The sequence below is a fragment of the Lissotriton vulgaris genome, chromosome 1_2, assembly GCF_964263255.1.
Source record: "Lissotriton vulgaris chromosome 1_2, aLisVul1.2, whole genome shotgun sequence".
Taxonomy (NCBI): Eukaryota; Metazoa; Chordata; class Amphibia; order Caudata; family Salamandridae; genus Lissotriton; species Lissotriton vulgaris.
Genome location: NC_141686.1, coordinates 300,674,450 through 300,699,115, shown reverse-complemented (window position 1 = coordinate 300,699,115; position 24,666 = coordinate 300,674,450). Strand labels below are relative to the sequence as shown.

General features: G+C 42.4%; 1 protein-coding gene and 1 long non-coding RNA gene across 5 annotated transcripts in view; one reads left to right on the top strand and one right to left on the bottom strand.

The window, feature by feature from the left end:
- The first annotated feature begins 203 nt into the window (after nt 1-203).
- Nucleotides 204-1,360, top strand: LOC147736553 (uncharacterized). The gene is made up of 4 exons (XR_015307622.1): nt 204-282; nt 367-417; nt 976-1,123; nt 1,223-1,360. It is a non-coding gene; the product is annotated as an uncharacterized LOC147736553 (long non-coding RNA).
- Nucleotides 1,361-7,013: 5,653 nt separating this feature from the next.
- Nucleotides 7,014-24,666, bottom strand: part of LOC147736552 (glycerol kinase-like) — a 95,622-nt gene continuing 77,969 nt past the window's right edge. The window contains exons 2-5 of one of the 4 annotated variants that reach the window (XM_086953298.1): nt 19,449-19,624; nt 13,675-13,741; nt 11,676-11,838; nt 7,014-10,160 (exon numbers count right to left, since the gene is read on the bottom strand). In XM_086953298.1, coding sequence (XP_086809424.1) covers nt 7,931-9,604 — 1,674 coding nt within the window. In that variant the 5' untranslated portion in view covers nt 9,605-10,160; nt 11,676-11,838; nt 13,675-13,741; nt 19,449-19,624 and the 3' untranslated portion in view covers nt 7,014-7,930. The remainder of the gene's footprint in view (nt 10,161-11,675; nt 11,839-13,674; nt 13,742-19,448; nt 19,625-24,666) is intronic. The other 3 variants (XM_086953297.1, XM_086953300.1, XM_086953296.1) reach the window with 3 other exon arrangements.

Below are 24,666 nucleotides of genomic sequence, written 5' to 3'. Positions count from 1 at the left end.
TTATTTAGAGTTAGAACGAGGGTTCATATCAAAGCAACATATTAAGTGAAGGTAATAGTGTAGGACGCATTTCGCTTCTCTGCACCACTCGAAGATGGCCGAACATAACTGAGTCCTTTTGCTCTGTCAATGGTGGTCACATGGGCGCTTAGTAACGAATGCTACAATGTAGTCCCATTTCGGTTTCTAATTTACTCTGGTATATAACAATGTAGCACACCAGTAACAGGTTAATCCATGGTGGAGCCCGTCAGAAAACGACCGGGACTGTTAGAGGTTAAGGTGAGCTGCAGCAGGTGGTGGTATTGTTAGTCTCGAGTTAGCAGATTTTAACCTGTTTAAAATAGACTCTCTTACTCTTTCCAGATTTAAAGAGAGAAGCTGATTGGTAATTTGATGAGGGAATGTACTACTGGGGTGAGTACGAAAATATGAAAAGCAGAGCTTTACTGGTTAGCAAGCATGAACACGGTATTTAGTTGTGTACGTTATAAAGCGCTGCATTTCGGAAAGATGTCAATCACTAGAACGTTAAGATTAACAGTAAATTGGTTTCGCCGAGGGAAAACAATGTGCTTTGGTTTAGCATGCAAACGGCTACAAGTGCGCATCTGGTGTTTAGAAATGCACGTTTTCATCTAGTGCTCCATTATGTAATTAACCAAGTGCGATTCAACGTGAAGATTAATAGTTTACCAGTTTCGGCAAGGGGACACGATGCGCGACATTAGGCTGTTTAAATCAACCTGCTTTCACATTAATGCCAAGAGTTTTGACATCCAGGGAAGAGTTTAAATGATCGGCTTAGCTTGCACTGTTATCTGGAAACTAAAAATGATGGCATTTACATGCGTGTATTAGAACTTCGCCGTGTAGATGTTTCAGAATGATTTTCAGTTTTTTACTTTAGAGTGTTTTCTGCAACTTTTAATAAATATAGGAGAGCCTTATTTTTCTTTGTTTATTACACCACAGAAAAAGAGAGTATCGATAATTCCTCGCAATGGTTGAATGCCGCTTAGAGCAGACGGATTAGGTGTACACATACTTTAAACTACATCCAGCATTGACTACCCTCGCGGAATCCAATTTATTTATCAGCCACAGTCTGTAAAGATATTGAGTAAGTTGTGTTCTATCTGAATAGCAAACCTGGTTGGTCAGTGATTATTTAGATAACAGGTGGTCGATAAACATACATTTTGTTGTTTTCTGTCTGCAGTTTATAGGATCGTATTCGAAATTTCCACATGGTAGAAATATCCCTTAATCCATTATGTGACTCAGAATAGTTGAGATGTGAGTATATGAGTTATTTTATATTTCACACTTACAATAACATGACGTTTTCTTAGGAATGTTGCCACTTGTACAGAATTACCTAGTTCATTATAGTGTCTGTATCAAATCACTGTAATACAGTCTTCGCAATTTTCCCCAGCAAATGGGGTTCTTCGTTTACCTGGATAAGATGTTCACAGTGCATAAACTATACAACATGATGTTGTAATTTTTACGTTTATATCCATTTATGTATTACCAACTGGTTGCCATGAACTGCCTCCGCATCGTAAATAATTCACTGTTGTATTCTTAGGTTTACCAAAAATGTAAATATGAATGACTTATACACTGTTTTATCTTTGCAGTGCCCCTGAAGAAGGGAATCCCCCCGAAATGCATTGGGCCTACTTCTCAACTATGTTCTCTAATGTATCAGTATATTTTTCTGCAGAGTGTTAATTGCAGAAACACAGCATTCTAGTGTTGTTGAGTTACAATTTTTGTCATTTCTTTCATTTTGCATTAATTGTGTCTATAACTGACTTGTTGGAAAATGAGATTTACAAGTAAATGATTACATAAAAATTCTTAATCTTTGAAGAAAACGTTCTTGTTGTGTGATTAATTGTAATACTTAGGCGTAAATTGTTTATAATTGTCATACTCTTAATATTTGGGAGCGCGCTTGGTATACTAGTGGAGTTTTCCACCGGAGGTTCTCTTGTTACTTTGGGCTGGCTGCCCTACCACCAAGCAGCACACCTATCTTTTGCAAATTGTACACAAAATTTTTTTTGAGTAAACATTGATATCAAATCAGGGAGTGCGCAGATAACAAAACATTTTTCTGTTCGTGTGAGGCCAGAGATGACTTTTCTGAAAATCGCACTTGAACGGTTATGCCAATATAGGGAATAAATGGATTTATAGCCGAATAGGGGCATAAGGTCACAGTATCGATCAGGAACCTAGATAAACACGCAACACATCCATTTTAATAAAACAAGCGGACAAGGGCGGGGCTGTAGTACTATGGCCCCGGTCCACGTACATTGCTGAAGGTCAATTACATGTGACCAATCGAGAGTGGTATCGACCCTCAAAAGAGGACCCTGTGTTTGCAATTCAAGACAAAAATTGCGAGAATTTTCAAGACAGGACTGGATGAAGGCTATTTAGGCCCAAAAGAGTTTGAATATCTCAACAAGAAATCCCCAAGAACGCCAGTTCTTTACTTTTTGCCAAAGATACATAAAAATGAAAAGGCACCGCCAGGCAGACCCATCGTGTCTGGGTGCGATTCCGTGTTGGAGCCAGTCTCCAAATATATTGATTTCTTTCTAAAACCGTTCATACTACAGGTGAAATCATACCTCAGGGACACGACGGATTTCATTACCAAAACTGAGGGGCTCACATTTGACGAACAAACTCAACTGATGGTGACGCTAGACATCGCCTCTCTCTATACCCAAATCCCTCAAAATGAGGCACTTGAGGTGATTGAACTATACCTTGAACAGCGGGAGAGGCCCCATAGGGTACCCACCTCATTTATTGTATCCTTGGCTGAAATCACTTTACGGAGCAATTATTTCAAGTTTGAAAATGATTTCTTCATTCAAATTAAAGGGACGGCCATGGGCCACCCTTATGCGCCGGAGCTGGCTGTACTGTACATGGCACAATATGAGGAGAGATTCATACACAACAACAACCCTTTCTCAGGTCACATAAATCAATGGCTGGGATACATTGACGACGTCTGGCTCCTGTGGCAGGGGAGCCAGACGGAACTCGATCATTTCCATGTATGGCTAAACTCTAGACATCCTGACATAAAATTCACGCTGGAATCCAGTAAAAATAAAATGACCTTCCTTGACGTCACAGTAGGCATTGGTGATACAAAGCTGACAACTTCCTTGCACAAAAAAGAAACGGTCAGAAATACCATTCTTCATTATACTAGCTCACATCCACAGTGCTTGAAAGAGAACTTGCCTTATGGGCAACTGTTAAGGATAAGACGAAATTGCACAAATGTGTCAGATTTCGAGTCACATGCAACAACATTCTGCAGTGAAATGGTGAAACGGGGTTACCCAAAAAAGCTACTTAAACATTCCAAAAATAGGGCCAGATTCACCCCGAGAGACACTCTCCTTCAGGTGAGAGAGAAAAGGGAATTAGACAAACTGGTGTGCGTAACAACTTTTAGCCAACACACTAATCAATTCAAACGCATCATCTTAAAAAACTGGCATTTATTGGAAAAGCTAGAGTACCCCTTACAAAAACCGATCTTCACCATGCGGAAGAACATCAGCATAGGGCAACAGCTTATCAAAGCAGATAGCCACATTCCGAAACAAAAAAGTGTCCTCATAGCACAGTGGAATCTGAAACCGATATGTGGGCATCATAAATGTGGCAATTGTGTGTCTTGTTCTACCACAATTGAAGGCAATGTTTTTATCCATGATGGAGTCAAATGGAAACACGATGCATTTACAAATTGTAAGACCAAAAATGTGGTTTATGCTGTGGTTTGTCCGTGTAACAGGGTGTACATTGGCAAGACAAGTCAGTCCATCAATGTAAGGATTACCCAACATCGTTCGCGAATAAAGAAAAAGATACTGTCCGCACCAATGGTTGAACATTTTATGAACAACAATCACAGTGAAAATGATTTTAAATGGACAATATTGGTCTGGATTGACTCGAAACGTCAGTCCAATGTGGACACCATGTTATTGCGGAAAGAGGCATACCTTATTTTGAAATTTGACAGTGTCAATAAGGGCCTCAACTGTCTTAGTGAAATCAATAGGGCGTGAGTATCATGGACTATAGCACAGCACTACAAATCCCAGAAGTCACTAGTATGGATTCGCGGCCACCAAGTTCCTGATTGGCCACAAATCATCATATGATACATCTAATAATCGACTGGCACTTCCGCGGACACCTACAACCCGTGAGTACCGTGTTGCAGTGAAACTGACGAGTGGGGACAAACGTGCAGCTTATCGGTAAGCTTCGGTGACACAATAGGGTCCGTTTCATTTAGCTTTTGAACAAACAGACCAACCGAGTGATTCTCCTCCGCCCTTTTTTAATCCATACAGAAAGAAATCCTCGAAATTGGAGCAAGATTATTTCCCGCGCTTACAGGTCCTAAAATGAGTACGTCGCAATTTTCTTTCTACTCACCAGCTTCACTAGGGTAGCGGACACTCAAAATCCTTATTTACGATACAATATGATTTTTCAGGGACGTAACACAGTGGGAAAGGAAACAGTCCATCCGGGACACGGCAGAAACGCCGCCGGAGCACGTTAAGTGAAGGTAAATGCCTCTCCCTGCTCGCAGATGAACCTCAGTGAGCAACACCCTGTCCCTTTGAAAATGTTGTCTGACACAATGTCCACTCTGTTTCAGCGGACACCCACAGCATACACAATACCACAAAGCAAGCGCATCCTTGGGCAAGAATCATTTTAGGTATGCCGCATCCTGGCGATGCACAGTTTCCAAATTTTTGTTTGGATTGAGGACCCCATGTCTTGCTAAAACACTCCTTTTTTTCTTTTTTTGTAAATAGTACCCATGGACCTGATTCACACTGCCCTGATGAGAATCCTGTGAATCAGTTAGCGGGATTCGAAACGCGTCGGCATTACTCCCTTTAATAACATTTATTGTCAGTGTTATTGATGCAGGAATGGGCATTTCTTCCTGAATTGCAAAAGATTTATACTGTTTCAGGAATTAGGGTGCTGTTCTTGAAAGTATCTTTGCGCCTCTGTTGTTTACCTATCATTGTGATTTTTTCTAGTTTGTGATCAAATTGTTCCATGTTTTATCATAATCACGAGCACTTCATTATTGTATGCACATTTACATGTTTTCCACTACGTTTTCTATTGTAAACATTTATGATTGTTTTTTCAAATTATATGGCAATGCATGAAGTTGATAACTATCTTTGTTCTGTGTGTTAAAAAACAATTCGATAACTGAGTAAAAAACAAATGACATAAATCAGTGTCAGGATAAACTAATAAAGTTGTGTTTATCCTTCAGTCGACATCTATTGTTTGAATTCATAATTGAGGTTTAGGTAAAATTTCCGTGTGCCTCACACACAAAGCACTGCACACAGGGAATCCCGCCTACCTGGCCTCAAAACTCCAGAAGGTCAGTCAGACAAGAGGCCTAAGGAGTACCAACACCCTACTCCTTATCCCTCAGAAAACTCGCAAACAAAAAAACGCATCTCGCTCCTTTGCAGGAAATGAGCCCAGAATATGAAACTCCATACCAATCCGTATCAGCACCAACCCCTCCTACTAAATTTTCAAAAGGCAGCTCAAAGACCTCCTCTTTAATCGATCTCTCACGAATGGATAGCTAAAGCCTAACCAACGAAGCCTGCCTATAGCAGCACACAGACACTTTGACATTAAGACCTTACCTCATTAATCTCGCCAAGAGTCACGGTTGCTGCTACGACGTCATTTCTGTGAAGCGTCATGAGACACCGTACACCCTACTATGTTAACATATCTTATGAAGGACAATGTGCTCTTTTACGAAGATTCTCTGCGATGCGTCCTCCTGACACTGTACATATTACTGTGTAAATTTATCTTACGTGTGACAATGCTGTAAAGCGCTCTGATACCCAAGGGTCTAGCTAGCGCTATATAAAACTCTTAAATAAATAAATAATAGAGGTCTTCTTAATTTATGAGCAGTTATTGGTTTCCTAGCACTAGAAAAAATTGTTAGCAAATGCTAAAAAGACGGCCTGTTAGACTGAAAAATGTATCTAATTGACTCCTTCTAGCATTGTGCGAGGTAAGTTAGCATTTGCAGCACCATTTTGTATTCAGCTGCCATTTTGTACCATGATCCAAATTAAGCTCCTGTTTCATACTGCCTGCCTCAGCAGAAAACAGCCTCGATTTTTTCTCTTTATTATTCAAGGTTGAACTACGCTGCACTAATGAATAGATCGTTTTTTCATTGCATGCCTTTCCCAGTAGGTAGGCCTGCTCCCACTCTCAGAGAGACGGGCACGGGCAGAGTAACCTTGAAACCAAAACAGCATGTACCCAGTCTCAAGATTGTAGCCCATCCTTCTGTACCTCCTTTGTTCATCAGCTCCCAGACTCTAAAATTCCAGTCTAGGTGCGTCTTTAGGGGTGCTGGAAATGTATATCTTATGTTACCACGTTGAAGGGGGTCAGTCCTTCTGCAGCATTCTAAGGAGGCTGGTCAGACTGGACTCCGCTCTAATGACTCACTAATAAATTACTTTGGTTTGTATTCTCTACTGTCTGACCGACTCTTCATTTGTATGAGAGGTGGTTGCAAGTGACCCAGGTGGCCCTAATCGGGTCACTTTCTTCATGCTCCTTGCTTCTATCTGTCCATGCGGTCCTTGCTTCTCTCTGCCTGTCCATGTGGTCCTTCCCTCTCTCTGCCTGTCCATGTGCTCAAGAGCCATACCAACTATCCCTGTGATAAGATAGACACTCTGCCTCCATCTTTGTTCCACAAGCTCCTCCCGCTGCATGTTCATTGTATGCCTCAAGCTGTATTTTGGAAAACAACAGACATTGAAATAGTTTGGTTTACTACACATACTTATGACAAGGTTGATACATTTTCTGTGAATAAGTGAAGAGCATTATATTAATGTGAGCAGGATCTATTTTGTTTTCAATGTGTTTTATATTAATTTTAGCACATGTAATATCGAGTTTAACAAATCAGATTCGTTGTCAAGCATGTCATGATCATTTCAATGTCATCATCATTTCGATGTCATCATTTCAATAAATGTCACATCTGAACACAGGAATATTAATTATATACATGTTACAATTCTCTCACATTCGTTTAACTTCATTCATTTCAATTCATGTCATGTTCATTTTAACACTTGTCATATTCATTTCCACTCATTTCATTTTCCCTTAAGTGCATCATATTCATTTCAAAATACCTTTTATAATTTCAAACTGTCTCATTTTCATTCACATGTGTGCTACATTCATTTTAAGGTGAGTCATGTTCATTTTAATGGGTAATTTCTATTTTAGGTGTCCTTTTTTCAATGTGTTTTATTTATTTTCAAAATATAATATTTTAAGTTTACTGTCTGTCACATTCATTTCAATAACGGTTATATTAATTTCAGTAAATCATATTCTTTTCATAGTGTCATATTCCTCTTGGAATGTGTCAGGCATTTTAGAGAATGTCATATTCTTCTTTAGTGGACGTCAATTTCATTTCAGTGCTTACTATCTTATTTGTAGTATAGACTATTTTTATATCAGTATGCTTGCTATGCATTATAATATATGTTTTATCCATTTTGTAGACGTTTTACTCATATTTTTCTATATCTAGAATATTCATTCTGCTGTGCATCGTATCTGCTGTGCAACGTTACATAGATTCTGTCATGTATTATATTTATTTTGAGACATTAATTCTGGTGTGTGTTATGTTAATCTTGTTGTGGACAATGTATTAAGTGGCATATTTGCTATTTTTTAATTGTAATTGTGACACAAATGGCTTCCCATACATTCTGTGTATTTTGAATCATTCAAGTCTAATCTATTTGTTAGTACCGGAGATACACTTTGCTCCAATTAACATTAGCATGCTGCCCACAACATAAAAGCCCAAAGGCATACTGCAGAACATACTGTTGCCACCATTTCCATTAGAAGGTTGCTCAGATATTTCCCAGTTCATTGACTTCAACACTGCTTTCTTCCACCGTGCATAGCGAAATTCGCTTTCTTCTGGGTTGATCTGTGGCTCAAATCGTTCACAGGTCACAGCAGATAAATTCTCTGGATCGAGGCTCCAGACTCCAACGCCTTCGGCGGACCCAGCAGCCATAGCAGCTCCCAGCGCCGTTGTTTCTGGCATTGACGGCTTAACAACTGGAATGCACAGAATATCAGCCTGCAACTGCATTAGTATCTTGTTGCAGGTCATTCCACCATCAACTTTCAGCTGACTTAGAGGAATTCCACAGTCCTTGTTCATTGCATCCAAGATCTCTCGTGTCTGGAAGCAGACTGCCTCCAATGCTGCAAACGCTATGTGACTTCTATTCGTGAACTGAGTCAGGCCACAAATGATACCCCTTGCACTGGGCTCCCAATATGGTGCATACAACCCAGAGAATGCTGGGACAAAGTAGCAGCCGTAGGAGGTTCCACCTTCAGAAGCAAGTCTTTCGACTTCCTCAATTGACTTCACAATGCCAAGGTTATCTCTCAACCAACGCACAACAGCTCCAGCTATAGCGACCGATCCCTCAAGTGCATAGCAGGCAGGTTTGTCCCTACCCAGTTTGTAGGCCACCGTTGTGAGAAGACCATGCTCAGACAACACAGACTTTTGCCCAGTATTACACAGCAAGAAACAGCCAGTTCCATACGTATTTTTGGCTTGCCCATCACGGAAACACATTTGTCCCACTAACGCTGCTGACTGGTCACCCAAGCAACCAGATATGGGTACGCCAGTTAGTTCTCCTGATTTCATGTGTCCATAGATCTCTGAGGAGCTCCTTACGTCTGGAAGCAAATCCTTAGGAATATCAAAAAACGTGCAGAGTTCGCTATCCCATTCCAATGTGTGGATGTTAAACAGCATTGTTCGACTAGCATTGGTCACATCCGTGCAGTGTACACCTCCGTTCTTTCCACCCGTTATATTCCAGATAAGCCATGTGTCTATAGTGCCAAACATTGCTCGACCCTCAGCCACAGCTTTTCGGATGTCTTCGACATTGTCCAGGAGCCACCGCAGCTTCACTGCGCTGAAGTAAGTGCTAAGAGGAAGGCCAGTCCTGCTCTTGAAAAAGTTTTTATCATTTCCTGGTATTCTTTTTAGGAGCCTCTCAACTGTAGACTGAGTTCTCAGATCCAGCCACACAATTGCATTGTAAAGTGGTTCTCCTGTTGTTTTATCCCACACAACAGTCGTTTCCCTTTGATTGCTCACACCAATTGCTTTAATGTTGCTGATGCTGATACTCAGCTGACCCAGTTTCTCACATGTCTTTTCTAAACATTCATAGACAGATTGCAAAATTTCTTTTGCGTCCTGTTCAACCCACCCTTCTTTTGGAAATTTCTGCTTTATTTCCACATGGTGATGGCTCAGTAGTTCTGCTGTTTTTGCATTGAAGACCAAGAATCGAGTGGAGCTTGTGCCCTGGTCGATAGCCCCGACCAGTGGCCCGATGGTGATTCTGTTAGAAGCTGCCATGGATGAAATCCACACCTGCCCGGTGTACCCTCCCCTTTGTTGTCTCAGTGTAGTTTGTACTGCAGTCCCCTCACCCTGTGATTGTGTGATTTGTGGCACCACTTACCCACTAATCACTATCTTCTGTTGTGTCAAACTTTACACCACACCTGCTCTTACCAGCTCCCCCTTAACACACAATCACACTAAATTTATAACCAAGGATGTCTTAATATGCAATACAGGATCCTGTTTTGTTTCAATAGGATGTCTCTTTCCTCTGAAGACACCTGTCTTAGAGTTTGAATCTGAGCATCAGTTCCTCTGTTACTATGGTGTCCAGGAACCTTTTATTCCCAGATTACTTGTGCATGTTTTGGATTCAGGATCCTCTACATCTGAGGTTCAGACATGTATCAGTGGTACTTTTCACTCCCAGGTGCTTTTTACTTCTTTATCACAAAGAAGCTTCTTCAATGCGGTCTGGAGTATTTCTCTTAGTTCCAGGGCAGCATGTTCATGGTATTTATTCTGGTGACAAATTTCCTTCTTACACTTTTACGCGTGCTTCCACCACCTGGAGATTTAAAAATAGAACATTATCTTTCCAGATCTTAAGATAATACATAGAAAAAAAATCACATCTGGGTAAATGCAGAATTTTCTGTATTTTAACAGTAATCATGTGGTCAAAAACTTGATGTGGCAATTCCAATGCTCCACCAGGTTTTTAAAGGCTCCAAACTGAATTTATAGTTGAGGGTTGATGAGGCGGCCTATGTGAATGGCATGCTGGCCGGAGTATTGAATTGGAAGATATACTTTAATCTTTATTTCATTAGTGAAAATAATCCTAAAAGAACATTACACTTTACAATCAATAAAATGCCATCAGTTCATTAAATATTATAAAAATAAAACCATGCTCATTAAAACAGCAATGATCTACAATATGCAGATAATTTAAAAAGCTACCCACTGAACAGCACATTCATGAGTTCTTCAATGTTCGTTAGAAATAATGTGCTTGTTTGCATTTAGTAAATTTACATTCTTCAAGAATATGCATTAAAAAATGACACATAAAAGGTTAATAACGTTTTTTTTTATATACAATGCGCAACAAGGTTTCAGTAGAAGATTCTTTGCATGGACAAACTAGTGCAGTGGCTAAAATATATTGCTCCAAGGGAAAATCGAGGAGGTAAAGGATTGTCCCTAAATGGGATCTTGTTAAAGGAGTTCTTTCCCATGGGTTTAAAAACCTGGTCAGATATGGTTCCATTTCCCCTGTAGTCTCGATTAAACAATAATCCCATATGGAGTATTTTGGAAATCCGCACCCTCTCTGATGGAGTTCATGTGCTCCCTAAAAACTTCTTTAATCTAGGTGATCTCCCCTTTAGTAATCATATTGGGGCTGGTAAATGACTCAAGTCTTCCAAGGATCTTAGCAGTATGCTTTAAGGTATGGCCAAAGTTGCATGCAAGTCAATCCTGTGTAATCTTTTGATTTAAAGCGGTTTGAGGATTTGACCAGACACACAACCAGATTGGATTTGGAGCCTGTTTTATGAGAGCTTCTACATAGCACAGCCCCACTTCCTCGTGCAGGAAGTAGCTGGGGGTACTTGGGGTAACCCCAATAGACGTCTACAGAGCGGTTCTCTTCCCCATGCATAATACTTATCGCAAGTTAACCCAACAACCCTGCCCGGTGAGTTAATATGGGTGGACACCTCAGTTTATACATTTTGGTAAGGGCTTGAAGGGTTTGTTACCTATATTGTCGAAAACATTGAAAAAAGTAATAACTGATTGGACAAACGTTTGTTGCCTACTAGACAGGTTTGACTATAGCTTCATATGAGAAATGGCTAAGCCTTTCGATTCTCTTACCCTTGATATTAAAACTGTTGATTTAGAACTTTTTGGACAACAGGCCCTATAAAATCTTTTTCTAGATTGATTTCAAGTTCAAGATTTTCCATGAACTCTATAAATTTATCAATTTGATTTTAGTCTGTTAGGGGTCCACAACATTAACACCGCATCATCAGCTACACAAGAGTCGGTATAAAGGTAAAGTTACTTTAAGCATATCTTGTCCAGGAGCAATTAGAAAGGGATAAAGGTTGTTCATGTACAGCAGGAACAGGATGGGTGCCCTGACACAGCCTTGTCTTATCCGTCAATTCAGGGATAACCACCGTGGACATTCACCCCTTCTCCAAATCTCATAGAAGCTGAAACACCTGTGTGAAGAGCAAGGAGGAACTGACTTTAGCAAGTCCATACTCAGAGCAGTGAGAAGGCCCCAATGTTTTGATCTGCTCGCTCAATTGAAGACAGAGCTTAAATCCATGAACAATAGATACAGGGGGGCCTCCTTTCACAGCAGTATATTTGCTAATTAGCATATGCAGATTAAAGCATTTTTCACCTTGTTCCAGGCCCTTCTCTGAACCCATATTGTACCTCAGACAAGACTCTTGCATCTGCACACCAAGGCCGAATTCTGACAACGCCAATATGGAAAATCACTTCAACCATGGAATCGAGTGAAGAAATGGATCTACAACAGTGCAGATAATGCCTGGTGCAGTTTTAAAATATGGGTACTATTGCAGTGTTCAACAAAAAAGTTTGGAGCTGTTCCTCTTTGAATGTGGCCATCCACCAAACAGAATTAGTGGTGGATGGTTGGGCTGTAAGGGGAATAGATGGAGAAGTGGGGCGGAGAAAGAGGGATAGGGGGATCCCGCTTTTGCGGGACTAGGGTTCTCACACACCCAGCAAGCTAGGTGTCATGCTTCATCATTTGGACCTGCTCCTTGTTGGACCAGCTGGCCCGTGGTAGTGTAGATGGTCAAGTGGTGCAGTGAGTGCGTGGATGATTAAAAAAGGTTAGATAGTCCAAGTAGATATTTTTATTCTGGTTGGTAATACACCTTGGTAAAAACAAAGTGGAGTGGCAGTTCCCTCGGGGCGGGATAGTCAGCTGCTACACTGCTCTACTCTCTGGGTCAACATGTGTCTTGCCCTAGTGGTTAACAGCAATTTTTCAGGAACGTGATGTGTATAAAAACAGTACACGTGAAAAGTAAAATCTACACTGAATGGTGCTTCTAATGAAGTGTTAGCAATCAGTTGTCACTACATGTCACATAATCATGCAGTCATTCTAAAGATGCCTCCCATTTTGGTGAGGGGTGCCTCAACAGGGGTAGACAGTTCTTGCCGGCGTGGCAATAGTCGGTGCCTTGTGTCTCCTGTGGTCCAAGCGATAAGACCTACCCCACTGCCAGCCCCTGGGTCGTTGGTGAGCGAGGTTGGCAGCGGTCCTGAAGAATTGCCACGGTATACTGTTAACCACTAGGGCAAGAAACATGTTGACCCAGAGAGTAGAGCAGTCTAGCAACTGACTATCCCACCCCGAGGGAACTGCCACTCAACTGTTTTTACCAAGGTGGATTACCAACCAGAATAAATATATCTACTTAGGCTATCTAACCTTTTTAAATCATCCACGCACTCACTCCACCACTTGACCATCTACACTACCATGGGCCACACACCCCCACTTCATCATACGGCTAAGGAACAAAAGATCTCAGATAAAGAGCCCCTTCGCGGGTGCCCGTTGGACATTGCAGCGCCGGTCCAACGAGGAGCAGGTCCAAATGATGAAGCATGACACCTAGCTTGCTGGGTGTGTGAGAACCCTAGTTTATGCAAAAGCGGGATCCCCCTATCCCTCTTTCTCCGCCCCACTTCTCCTTCTTTTACCCTTACAGCCCAACCACCCACCACTAATTCTCTTTGGTGGATGGCCACATTCAAATAGGAACAGCTCCAAACTTTTTTGTTGAGCATGACTCAGGTGGGCATGGACCCTGGACCTCTTTAAAAAGCCCCCACCATTGTTCCCCCCTTTTGTTGAGAGATACTATTGCAGTGTGCCATGAAGAGGCTAGATTTAACTGACAAGATGAATTTAAAGCACAGTCGTGGCTGGCATGATTTGATGGTGGGTGCGGGGGTCGGGTGGGGAAGGTTTACTTTAAAATAAAATAAAAAGGTTAACGTACCTTCGCCAACCTGGTCCGGTCCCGCAACCTCTCTGCTCTTACAAGGAAGCAAACAGTGGTCCTGAACCTATAAATCACAGTATTTTGAACAAATCAAGAATGCATCAATATTTAAGTAAGAAAGCAACAATGATCTGTCTGCTATTGGTAAAAAGACTATAGTGTCTTTGAAAGGAAGCCTTACACCACGGTTAGAGAAAATATATTCCTATTTAATTTTTATATTCATATTTTTGCAATACTTTTTATCAATAAAAACACAAACATCTCTATACATACACCTTGGACCAATTGTTTGTTAACATTGTACACAGTGCAAAATTGATGATACTTAGGCTCATGTAACACAATATTTTTTGACTAGATTGTGAGGACTATGTTGTTGGCCAGGTGTTCAATACAACGAAGAATTTTGTTCTGTATTGATTGTAAAATTATGCAAATTATCTCTTAATCACTATTTCTTTATTCATCTTCCCCTTCTTTTCACTTGTTTTCATTTTTCTGAATCACATCTTTCCTTTGCACGCTCCTGTTCTGGGGCAACCTTTGTGTTTTTATTGATAAAAAGTATTGCAAAAATATAAATATAAAAATTAAATAGGAATATTTGGAATTTGGAATGGTATTTATAAAGCGCAGGCGGTCGCTCCGGAAGGAGCATCATGGCGCTATGATAATATATTTTCTCTAACCGTGGTGTAAGGCTTCCTTTCAAAGACACTATAGTCTTTTTACCAATAGCAGACAGATCATTGTTGCTTTCTTACTTAAATATTGATTCATTCTTGATTTGTTCAAAATACTGTGATTTATAGGTTCAGGACCACTGTTTGTTTACAATTATATTCACCCAGGTCCATACCTTATGGGCTACCCCATTTCTATCATGCTTACAAGGAAGCAGGCAGCCTCCCTCCCCTCCCCTAAGCCACTCACATTGCTGCAATGGCAGAGTTGTGATTGCTTGAAACACCGACCTCACAGGTGTCTATGGGGAGGCCATTTTCTCCATGTAGGCTGCATGCAGCCTACAGGAGTAAATGGAGAGTGCGTATGACTGGTTTGATCGGCCCTGGGGCCGACCAAACAATCAGTGCTCTCAGAGTGGGCAAGCCACTCATCCCCTGCCATAGAGCAGGACCGCCTGCCCACCCCCAACCAAACCCTTCTGCTTTCTCGCCGTGCGTGAAGCAGAAACATAAAATGGTATGTATAATATATGGTATTTATAAATATACCATTTTATTTTTCTGCTTCAGCAGTGGCACACTGCTTCTCCACCCACATGGAGGAGCCGCCCCTGTAAAAGCCCCTGTTAAAGCAGTTGGCCCTGCGTGATAGCGGTAGCAACTACCCTCTTGAAGCTCAAACCTAATAGCCAACGGCTAGTGAATCTGAGCTCCTCAGTTGAATCAAAAGTGTATATTGCACTGAAATGTGCAATATCATTCTATAAGAGCAATGTGATATCATTCTATAAGGGCAAAGCGATATCACTCTATAAGGGCAAAGCGATATCATTCAGGTCTAAACTTACACTTCGAGTGTAAACTTAGACTTCAGGCCTAAACTTACACTTCAAACCTAAATTTCAGTTTCAGGTCTAAACTTACACTTCGAGTCTAAACGTAGGTTTCACGTCTAAACTTACACTTCAAGCCTAAACATAGACCTCAGGTCTAAACTTACACTTCAAGCCTAAACATAGACCTCAGGTCTAAACTTACACTTCAAGCCTAAACATAGACCTCAGTTCTAAACTTACACTTCAAGCCTAAACATAGACCTCAGGTCTAAACTTACACTTCAAGCGTAAACATAGACGTCAGGTCTAAACTTAAACTTCAAGCCTAAACATAGACCTCAGGTCTAAACTTACACTTCAAGCCTAAACATAGACCTCAGGTCTAAACTTACACTTGAAGTCTAAACATAGACCTCAGGTCTAAACTTACACTTCAAGCCTAAACATAGACCTCAGGTCTAAACTTACACTTCAAGCCTAAACATAGACCTCAGGTCTAAACTTACACTTCAAGCCTAAACATAGACCTCAGGTCTAAACTTACACTTCAAGCCTAAACATAGACCTCAGGTCTAAACTTACACTTCAAGCCTAAACATAGACGTCAGGTCTAAACTTACACTTCAAGCCTAAACATAGACCTCAGGTCTAAACTTACACTTGAAGCCTAAACATAGACCTCAGTTCTAAACTTAAACTTCAAGCCTAAACATAGACCTCAGGTCTAAACTTACACTTCAAGCCTAAACATAGACCTCAGGTCTAAACTTACACTTCAAGCCTAAACATAGACCTCAGGTCTAAACTTACACTTGAAGTCTAAACATAGACCTCAGGTCTAAACTTACACTTCAAGCCTAAACATAGACCTCAGGTCGAAACTTACACTTCATGTCTAAACTTTCACACTTCAGGTCCAAATTGGCCTTTGTGAATCAGGCTCTAAGTTTAGACTTCAGATCTAAACTTAGACCCTAGGTCTAAGTTTACCTTTGTGAATCGGGGCCTTAGCGGGCATGTTTTTGTTTTGGTGCTTGTTATCATTAAGGCCTCTAAAGAGGCAAAAAAACATTAGCAATGCAAATCGGCCCGCGTATGGTAGCAATACCAAGACTCATTGTCTTTACCAATGCTTGTTCAGTTTAATGATTATGGCTGTGGCTTATCTTCTTGAATGGAAAGGATGTGAGGACTAACTTTATCTCTGACCTTTTAACTTCTCATAGCCATATTTTTCATCAATAATAATTAACCCACAATGATCCTGCTTTCAGTAAATCCCTTTGAACATGATCATCCCTGGATCAAAGCTCTGTATTAGAGTGGCTTGTACTTCTTATCTCTACACTTCAGTAGATCTTAGATTTTTCTATGTTTGTAAGTGTGTCGATTCTGGGATTGTCATTTATACGTCCAGCGCCACCTCCTTCGGGTTAGAGAGCAAGGCCTTGGAGGGCGAGATGTTTGCGAATACTCCTGCGCTGGTTCCAGGGCTAGCAGTGGCTCGATGTGACTAATTGAAGGATTCTGCATCTCTGGGCAATTTGATTCCACTAGATTTTTCAGATGTATCCGGTGATCAGCAGCTCTACCCCTCCCCCCCACCCCTCCTCCGTCCATCAGTCCTGCTGTCTTCATCTTTTGATGTTTTGTCATTAGATCTGGTGATCACCTCCTCAGTGGTGATTCTCTCTGCCTCTATCAGTCTTCTGAGTATCACCTGATCTGGTCCCAGTTGTTATTCCTCCTGTTTTCTGGTACGCAAACCCCTTCGGAGAGGAGGTTCTTCGTTGGTGCTGCCAGGGAATTCTTTTGTCTTGATGTCTGTGCTGGAGAGATATCCAGACCGAAGCCTGGCTGTGGACCTGAATCGATCCGACTGTTGGCTCAGATAATTGTTCTGTTATTTTATGTAATGTTCTGTTATGCAGATTTGTTGAGCGCACTGTCACCCGGAGGGTATCCTTGTTCTGAGCAGGTGTGAGTCTAGCCAAACCCAAGACCCAGTGGGACTATTCGAAAAGCCAAGTCTTCAGCTTCTTGCAGGACTCAGGAAGTGCGGGGAGGCTCTGATGCGTAGCGGCGGGCCGTTCCATGCTTTAGGAGCGATGTAGGCGACGGCTAGACTGCCAGAACTGGTTTCTCTTTATGCGTGGGGTGGGCTCAGTAAGAGCCCAGACGAGTGGAGGTGCCTGGAAGGTTTGTGTAAGCAGATGTGATTGTTGACATACGCCAGGCTGTAGCGCCTTGAAAGCGTGGGTGAGGAGTTTGAATTGTGCTCGTTTGTGCAGAGCGCCTTCAGGTGAGGTGTGATGCGAGTGTGGCGCGGGAGGTTGAGAATGGTTTTGTCCGCCACAGTCTGAATGTTCTGCAGACTTCTGCTGAGTTCATTAAAAAGATACCTAGCTTGCCAAGGAGTCCTTGGTTTCGCTGCAGAGGAACATGATCCTGAGTTTAATCCGGAGACTCCCCTCTTCTTGTCGTCGTTCCTTTAGCACCCACGCAGCTTCCAGCACAGAATGCTTCATCGCTCTTCACTCCAAGGCCTGTGTGGGGTTGATGGATGAATGACTGAGAGGCAGACATGAAGGGGTGCCAGGACGTTCTGAGGCTTTTAAATCCTGTACCCCACTATCCTGACCTGTGGGGACTCTAACTAGTGGAGTTTGACTGGCAAGAGAATGCCTCAACATACCTTCCTTTCCAGAAACACCCATGTCATTAACATCACAGGTTCCAGGTGATTGGATGTGAGCCTTCTTAGAAACTTTGAATGAATTGAGATTTGGTAACTTGTGACATTGCTGGGGGTAAAGCTGTTGTCTGTGCTGTTCTAGTGTCAGGGAGTTTCCTACTCCCATAGGATGCTTTTAACTCAACAGGATTCCATGCCACAGGGGCTCTGCCTGTACAGGGCTTCCATACTGTCTCTTTGAGATGTTGTCAAAGGGCCTGTCCCTCGTGGTGCAGGTTGGAGGTGCAATGGGGAAGGTGATTCTGTTTCTTTGAGACTATCTTTGTTTTTGCATTTGTGATTGCTTTGACACATTTCACCTCTGCCGCTAGTGAATTCCTGTAGAGACCTTATTCAGAGTAAAAGGGATTGGGAAGGAGTTTAAGCAGACAGAGAAAGAAGGTTCACAGGGGAGTAGTAAGACTTCAGTGTGAGAAGGGGCGGTAGGGTGTGTGTATCTATGTATGTATGTATGTATGTTTGTATGTATGTATGTATCTACCTATCTATGTATGTCTGTATACATGTATGTATCTATGTATGTATCTATGTATGTATCTATGTATGTATGTATCTATCTATCTATGTATGTATGTATATATGTATGCATGTATCTATGTATGTTTATATGTACGTATGTATGTATGTACATAGGTACTTATATATATACACATAACAGTATCATGGTGGCCAGAGAGGCCCTCCAATCATGGCAGGGCTAGCGAGATGCACTCAAAAGTGAGGCGTGAAGGGTCGCACCTCACAAACACAGGCCTAGCTAGCAAAGCTCCCGCTGAGGATAGCAACAGCAGTACAAGGGGTGAGTCCACTGTGTGCAGTGTTAGGGTTAAAAGAAAGCGTTATCATGTACTGTACACTTTATGTACTGACTGGACGAGTAGGGCGTACAACGCTGGCACGGCCCACTCATGGGGGACCTGTTTGGTCTCTAAATCAAGGAAAGTGCAGTGAAGGGGACATGTGAAGGTTGACCTGCTCTTGTGGGACTGAGCCTGGTGGGGCCTGGTGGGGTCAGGTGGGGCCCGGTGGGGTCAGGTGGGGCCAGGTGGGGTCAGGTTGGGCCAGTTGGCATCAGGCCGGGCCAGGTGGGCAGGTGGGGTCAGGTGGGCCCAGGTTGGGCCAGGTGGCGTCGGGCGGGGTGAGGTGGGGCCAGGTGGCGTCAGGCGGGGCCAGTGAGGTGTCAGGCGGGGCCAGGTGGGCAGGTGGGGCCAGGTGGGCAGGTGGCGACTGGTGGGGCCAGGTGGGCAGGTGGCGACTGGTGGGGCCAGGTGGGCAGGTGGGGCCAGGTGGGCAGGTGGGGCCAGGTGGGGAGGTGGGGCAAGGTGGCGTCAGGCGGGCCAGGTGGGGCCAGGTGGTGTCAGGCGGGGCCAGGTGGGCAGGTGGGGTCAGGTGGGGCCAGTGAGGTGTAAAGAGTCCGTTCATGAGCTTGCACCACATCAAGTCTGTTGGAGCAAACAGTCCAGGTTTGAGTTGGCCTCTGTTGATACTTACCCTTCAGATGTTTGTTTCAGGGGCGTGGGAGCTCTTGTCCTTGTCTCCAGTTCCTGATAGCCGCTCTGCGTCCCTTGGCTTGTGTAGGTTTTTATTTTCACAATCTCTGGTTGCGACTCTTTCAGGCTAAAAACCTGTTCTAGGTTTGCACCACTTGCTCTTCCAATTTCCTGATACTAAAATAAATAAGAAAAAACACAAGTTTGGACTTTAGATCAATGAAAACCCAGAGGAACCTCACTAGACAGGGACAAAACCAAAACGGCCAACAGAATGCAAAGTCCAAGTACTTTTCGCTAAAGGGGATTGTTTCACATGACTTGACCAATGGGTCACAAAGATCAACACAGTATTAAAGCCATCAGTGACCCCAAGGTGTGGTTCTTCAACAGACATGAAGCGGTAGCTGTGACGCGTCAGTGGTCCATGACTAGAGTAGTGCATCCAACGAGAATTGATTCTCAGCCTCTCCTGACACTGTCTAGTCTCTGCATGGTGAAGTCACACATTGTTCCCCGTTCAACTCACTTCTGTACCTGTTATGATTCATTCATACATCCATTTACAAGACCTCATGCATCGATAATATTGAAATTGATATTAAAAACACAGATATTCTTGAAAACAATATTGCTTACCTAAAAATCAATATTCTTGTCAAAAATATTTCTGCATCACGATATTTAAGTGTCACAATATTAAAAAATCAATATTTGTGTATCTTGATATTTATAATTTGATATTTTGTCCAAATACCAGTGCTGGCTACTACTCCAATGATGCCGTCACTCTTTGGAGTGGCTTCTTACATCCCACCAGTGCTGCCTAGGTAGGTTGAACACTATTTAGGAGTCAGTAGAAAATGCCACGCGCACAATATTTAATTTCCACCTTTACATGCCGTAGAAGTGTTTTAAGTGCAATTGTGGGCGACAACATTATTTTAGATACTAATGACGTTCATGGTGAATTCTAGTTGGAACCGATTCATTAATAATGATGTGATTGAAACAATATTTCCAGCTTATATATAAAGTGTGTTTATTAACGTGTTTTATATATATGGGCACCAGTTTAGTTCAATGGATGTTGTTTTTGATGTGCTGTGAATCCAGCTCCTTCCCCCTCCCAATCGTGCCCCTTCCCCCCTCCCCCACCTCGATGGCCTTCTCTGCTCCTGGTTTCTTCAGACTTTGCAGAGCACCCAGGGCACTACCACACAATTGGCAACTTCCCTAGAGCTGCTGTGCCCTGAATGAAACGTTCCTCGTATTGTGAAGTAGCTAATTCTGATGGTTGGTCTCTTCCAGCTGTAGCTCCCTGAAGCTTCTTGACGCTGCCTGCTGAAAAGCTTATTGTTCAGTAAATGAAACACGATGTGTATTCGGAGCTCGTAGAGGGGTCAGAGGTATTTCACTTCATTATATGACGTGTTTCTTTGTAATTGGTTAATGTTGTGATAGTGGTGATCATGCCATGCTGAATTTTCTTAGCAAATGTGCAAATGTGTATCAGAACTCTTGGATTTGAGGGATTGTAATGACACTTTACCTTTTGCTCCTGGACTTTGGGACAGAATTACTAGCTTGTCACACAAATATGCACCACAGACACACCTTTGCACCACAGTGCAAGGGTGTCTCCGTGAGTCCAGCACAGGATACAGTTCCAGTACAAAATACTGTGCTTAGACTAACTTTAAACCTTTTCCCACTTTGTATGTGTTCCGCACAGTACAGCACGCATGTAAAGTCGGAGAATAACGGGTAAATTAAAGCATTTCTCCTTCCTAGCGTCTTTTACTTTCCCTTGGCCTGTAACTCCTTGATAGAGGGGTCCCAGTTATTTGCCAATTCAAAATGTTTTTTTATGAGATTTATGGTAAGAACAGAGATGTCTTTTTAGGGTCGATCAAGGGTGCTGCAGCAGAACGTCTGAGGAAAAATCTGTTTCATAACCGGGGGTGAAAGAGAGTATTGGGGTTCTGCTCCCACTGTACCATGCATTACACAGCATTGAAGTATTTTCATTTTTGTAATAGTTCAATCATCTTTACTTTGTCTTGGGCAGTTGCGTTAGAACATGATATTGTAGTTGTATTCTCAATCAGTAAAGAAACATTTTCCAATTTCCTCAGCCATTCATTCCGCCTTTGTCCCACCAGATCTAAACTAGACGTGAAAACCAGCATTCAAATGTGCCTTTTTATGAAGAATAGATTGAACCACATACAGTACTGCTGGAGAACAAACTGAAGTTAAAAAAAATTGCTTTTAACTCTATGCATGAAATGCAAATGTAAATGATGTCACATACTTTCCCTCTTTGCCGTTCCCCCAGTAACGGCATCTTGCACCCCATGGCAGGTGCAGACACCCCAGGTTGGGAACCCCTGTCCTAAGAGAAGATTGATCCAGATGTGTGTGTGCTGGTGTTTCATTCAGTGACTGACCATGCTGAATAAAGAGGCACCAGCCCCAGTCAGTCCTTCATCTGACCTCTGCCGCAGTCACTCCCAGCTGCTGCCTATGCCACTCAATGGTCCCGATTCACTAGAATAATCTGAGACAAAATCTTAGCTTTACTCCTCCTAAATGCCTTTTGTGAATATCGAAAGTCGCAAAGTTAGGACTTTGTCTCAGATTACTTTTGTGAATCGGGACCCTGTGTCCAATGGCAGTCGCTGAATCTAAGGTAGGACTGCGACAGAAACCCCTGTTGATTCATGTGGATTCGTCGCCAAGTGTTGTAACTTAATCTGTTTGTTTAGACTTTCAAATAATGTTGGGATCAATGCCAGCAGGATGGCTCAGTGAGCTAACCACCTGTCACTAACAAATGCAGTGATTGACAGGTCGCGAGTTCAACTCCCAGCAAGGCTGAGTCTTGGGCAAGGTCGGTAAACTGAGTAGTAATAAAATGGGTAATAAAAGCCTCTATCTTCTACTGTGCTTACACACGGCGGATGTGGAGTTTGGACTGCTATATAAAAGCAAGGCATTGTCACAATTCAGCAATGGTTCATTGGGTCTGCTTTTAACCATCTGAGGATCCCTCAATCACATTACCCTCTACTTACTTCAATGGGGGAGGGGGGAGAAGGGAAGGGGGAGGCTTAAACCTCCAGTTGCTGATTAAGTAACAGAACCTTACTTTGGACATATACTTATTCATTACTCCTGATTTCTAAGGCTGCGAGTAAAAGTTATTCCGCTATTCTGATTATAAGGGCCGGGTTCAGTGCGGTGCGACCGGTGCAGTCACACCTGGTGCTGAGCTGGGGGGAGGGGGCTATGATTGGAAAAGCACCTGCTGCTGAGTTCCTTGTGTGTCCAGCAGTTTTTAGGTAACAATAAAAATGGCAATATAACTCTGGTGATTCATGTTTCAGATTGCGAGAGATCGGAGTTTTGTCTAGTAGTTTTTTGTTTCTCAGTTCTTTAATACATTTTCCAATGTTAACTCATCATAAAGTAGCACAGAGGGTTAATATGCCTGATGCAAAAATCGTATACCATGCAGATCACAGAACTGTATTTTATGTGGATAGCTTAGGGGGTTACTGCTTTTGTCACAGAGATCCTTTTGTAACTTGCAGTTCATAAGCAACAATCCTAACATGGCACAGTGGCCTATGAAGAACCATTGATTACGGGAAGTCGGACGTGCGGTCACGATGCCACTATGTTCGACCTAATCACTTTATGAAGCTACAATAGAAGGCTGTTCTTACTTATGAGAATATAAATTTGAGTTGGACCATAGGCTCGCAAGTTATCTCAGAGGAGAAGCGACATTCAATTATTTTCTTCTCACATGAAACCACTGAGAGGATAATACAATCCATTATAAAGCCCTGAAGAAGTCTCTAGAAAAAGAGACGAAACGCGTTGGCTATGTGTTGGATGTTTTATGAAATGGAAGAATTTTTGTAATTTGAACAATAAAGGAAGAAAAAGATTTGAAAAAAAGAACATCGACTGTAGTCTGACCTTTTCTTATGTGTCTATTTGCAATACAGGTTGATATGTAATTGTGTCTAAGAATCTAAAATACTGATCAGTTTTTAGTGTGCTGAAACCATTCTTTGTTTGTGTCAAGTATTTGTAGGTTATTACTTACAAGTTGTGGGGAGTGGAGGGGGAAGCACTCCCAGGTTTCGTGCACCTAGTTACAAAACGACACTACCACTTAGGTAGAGTGCTAGGTTCTATTGGCCTCTGCCCTCTGTAGTTTGCTAGTGTTAATATAAAAGCTGTTTCAAAGTGCACAAACAGAATGTGATCCCAAACTTTGTGGTGCGGGCCTCACTCCTAGATTAATGCCTCACAAGTTCCTCATCACTTGATTGATGCAATGTGCCAAAGAAGCAACATAACTCATATTTCATTCATGAGTGACGTAAAGTGCACTGTACCATACGAAAATATAGTGCCGGCGTCATTCTTAAACCGTGAAAAATAAAAAAAATTTCAATGTGTAAAATTAAATTAAATATTCTTACATTTATTCTTAACTTGAGACATAATAAAACTGCCTATGAAATTGATCCAGTATAAAAGGAAACTGTTGGTAACTCCTCGTACTATGGAGGTGTAAAGTGCATTGTACAGGCTGGAACTATCACGTTAGTCCCCGCCTCTGTGCTCAATCCAACTAACACACTAGATGCTGTTAACATGTAAGGATCTAAACAGGTGCAAAGTGTCCAAATTTAGAACTCTAAGGGGCAGATTTACAATAAGTGGCGCATCCCTGCATATCAGCAGGGATGCGCCAGTTATTATGCGTCATGGCTGCACCACCATGGATGAGCCGCATTTACAATGCGGGGCTTCATTGGAAAAAAACGGCACAGATGCGGGACGCATCTGTGCCATTAACGCGGCGCTTAGCTGGAGTTGCGCCATAAGCATGACGCAGCTTCAGAAATGCTCCGGGGGGCCCTATCTTTGTAATGATGCGTCAATCCTTACGCCTGCTTCAAGCAGGCGCAGGGTTTTGACTCAGCATGGGCCCCAAAGTGACTGAGTGAAATCTTGTAGATTTCACTCAGCCACTTTTAGGAGGCGTTCCTGCGCCAGAACGTCCCCCCCGCCCCCCGAGCCGGGACGCCTACTTCTGGCGCAGGGCTTTACAACGTGACGCATCTCCCAGATGCGACACGTTGTAAATACCCTGCACAATGGCGCATCTTTTGCACCGCTGCTGCGTCACA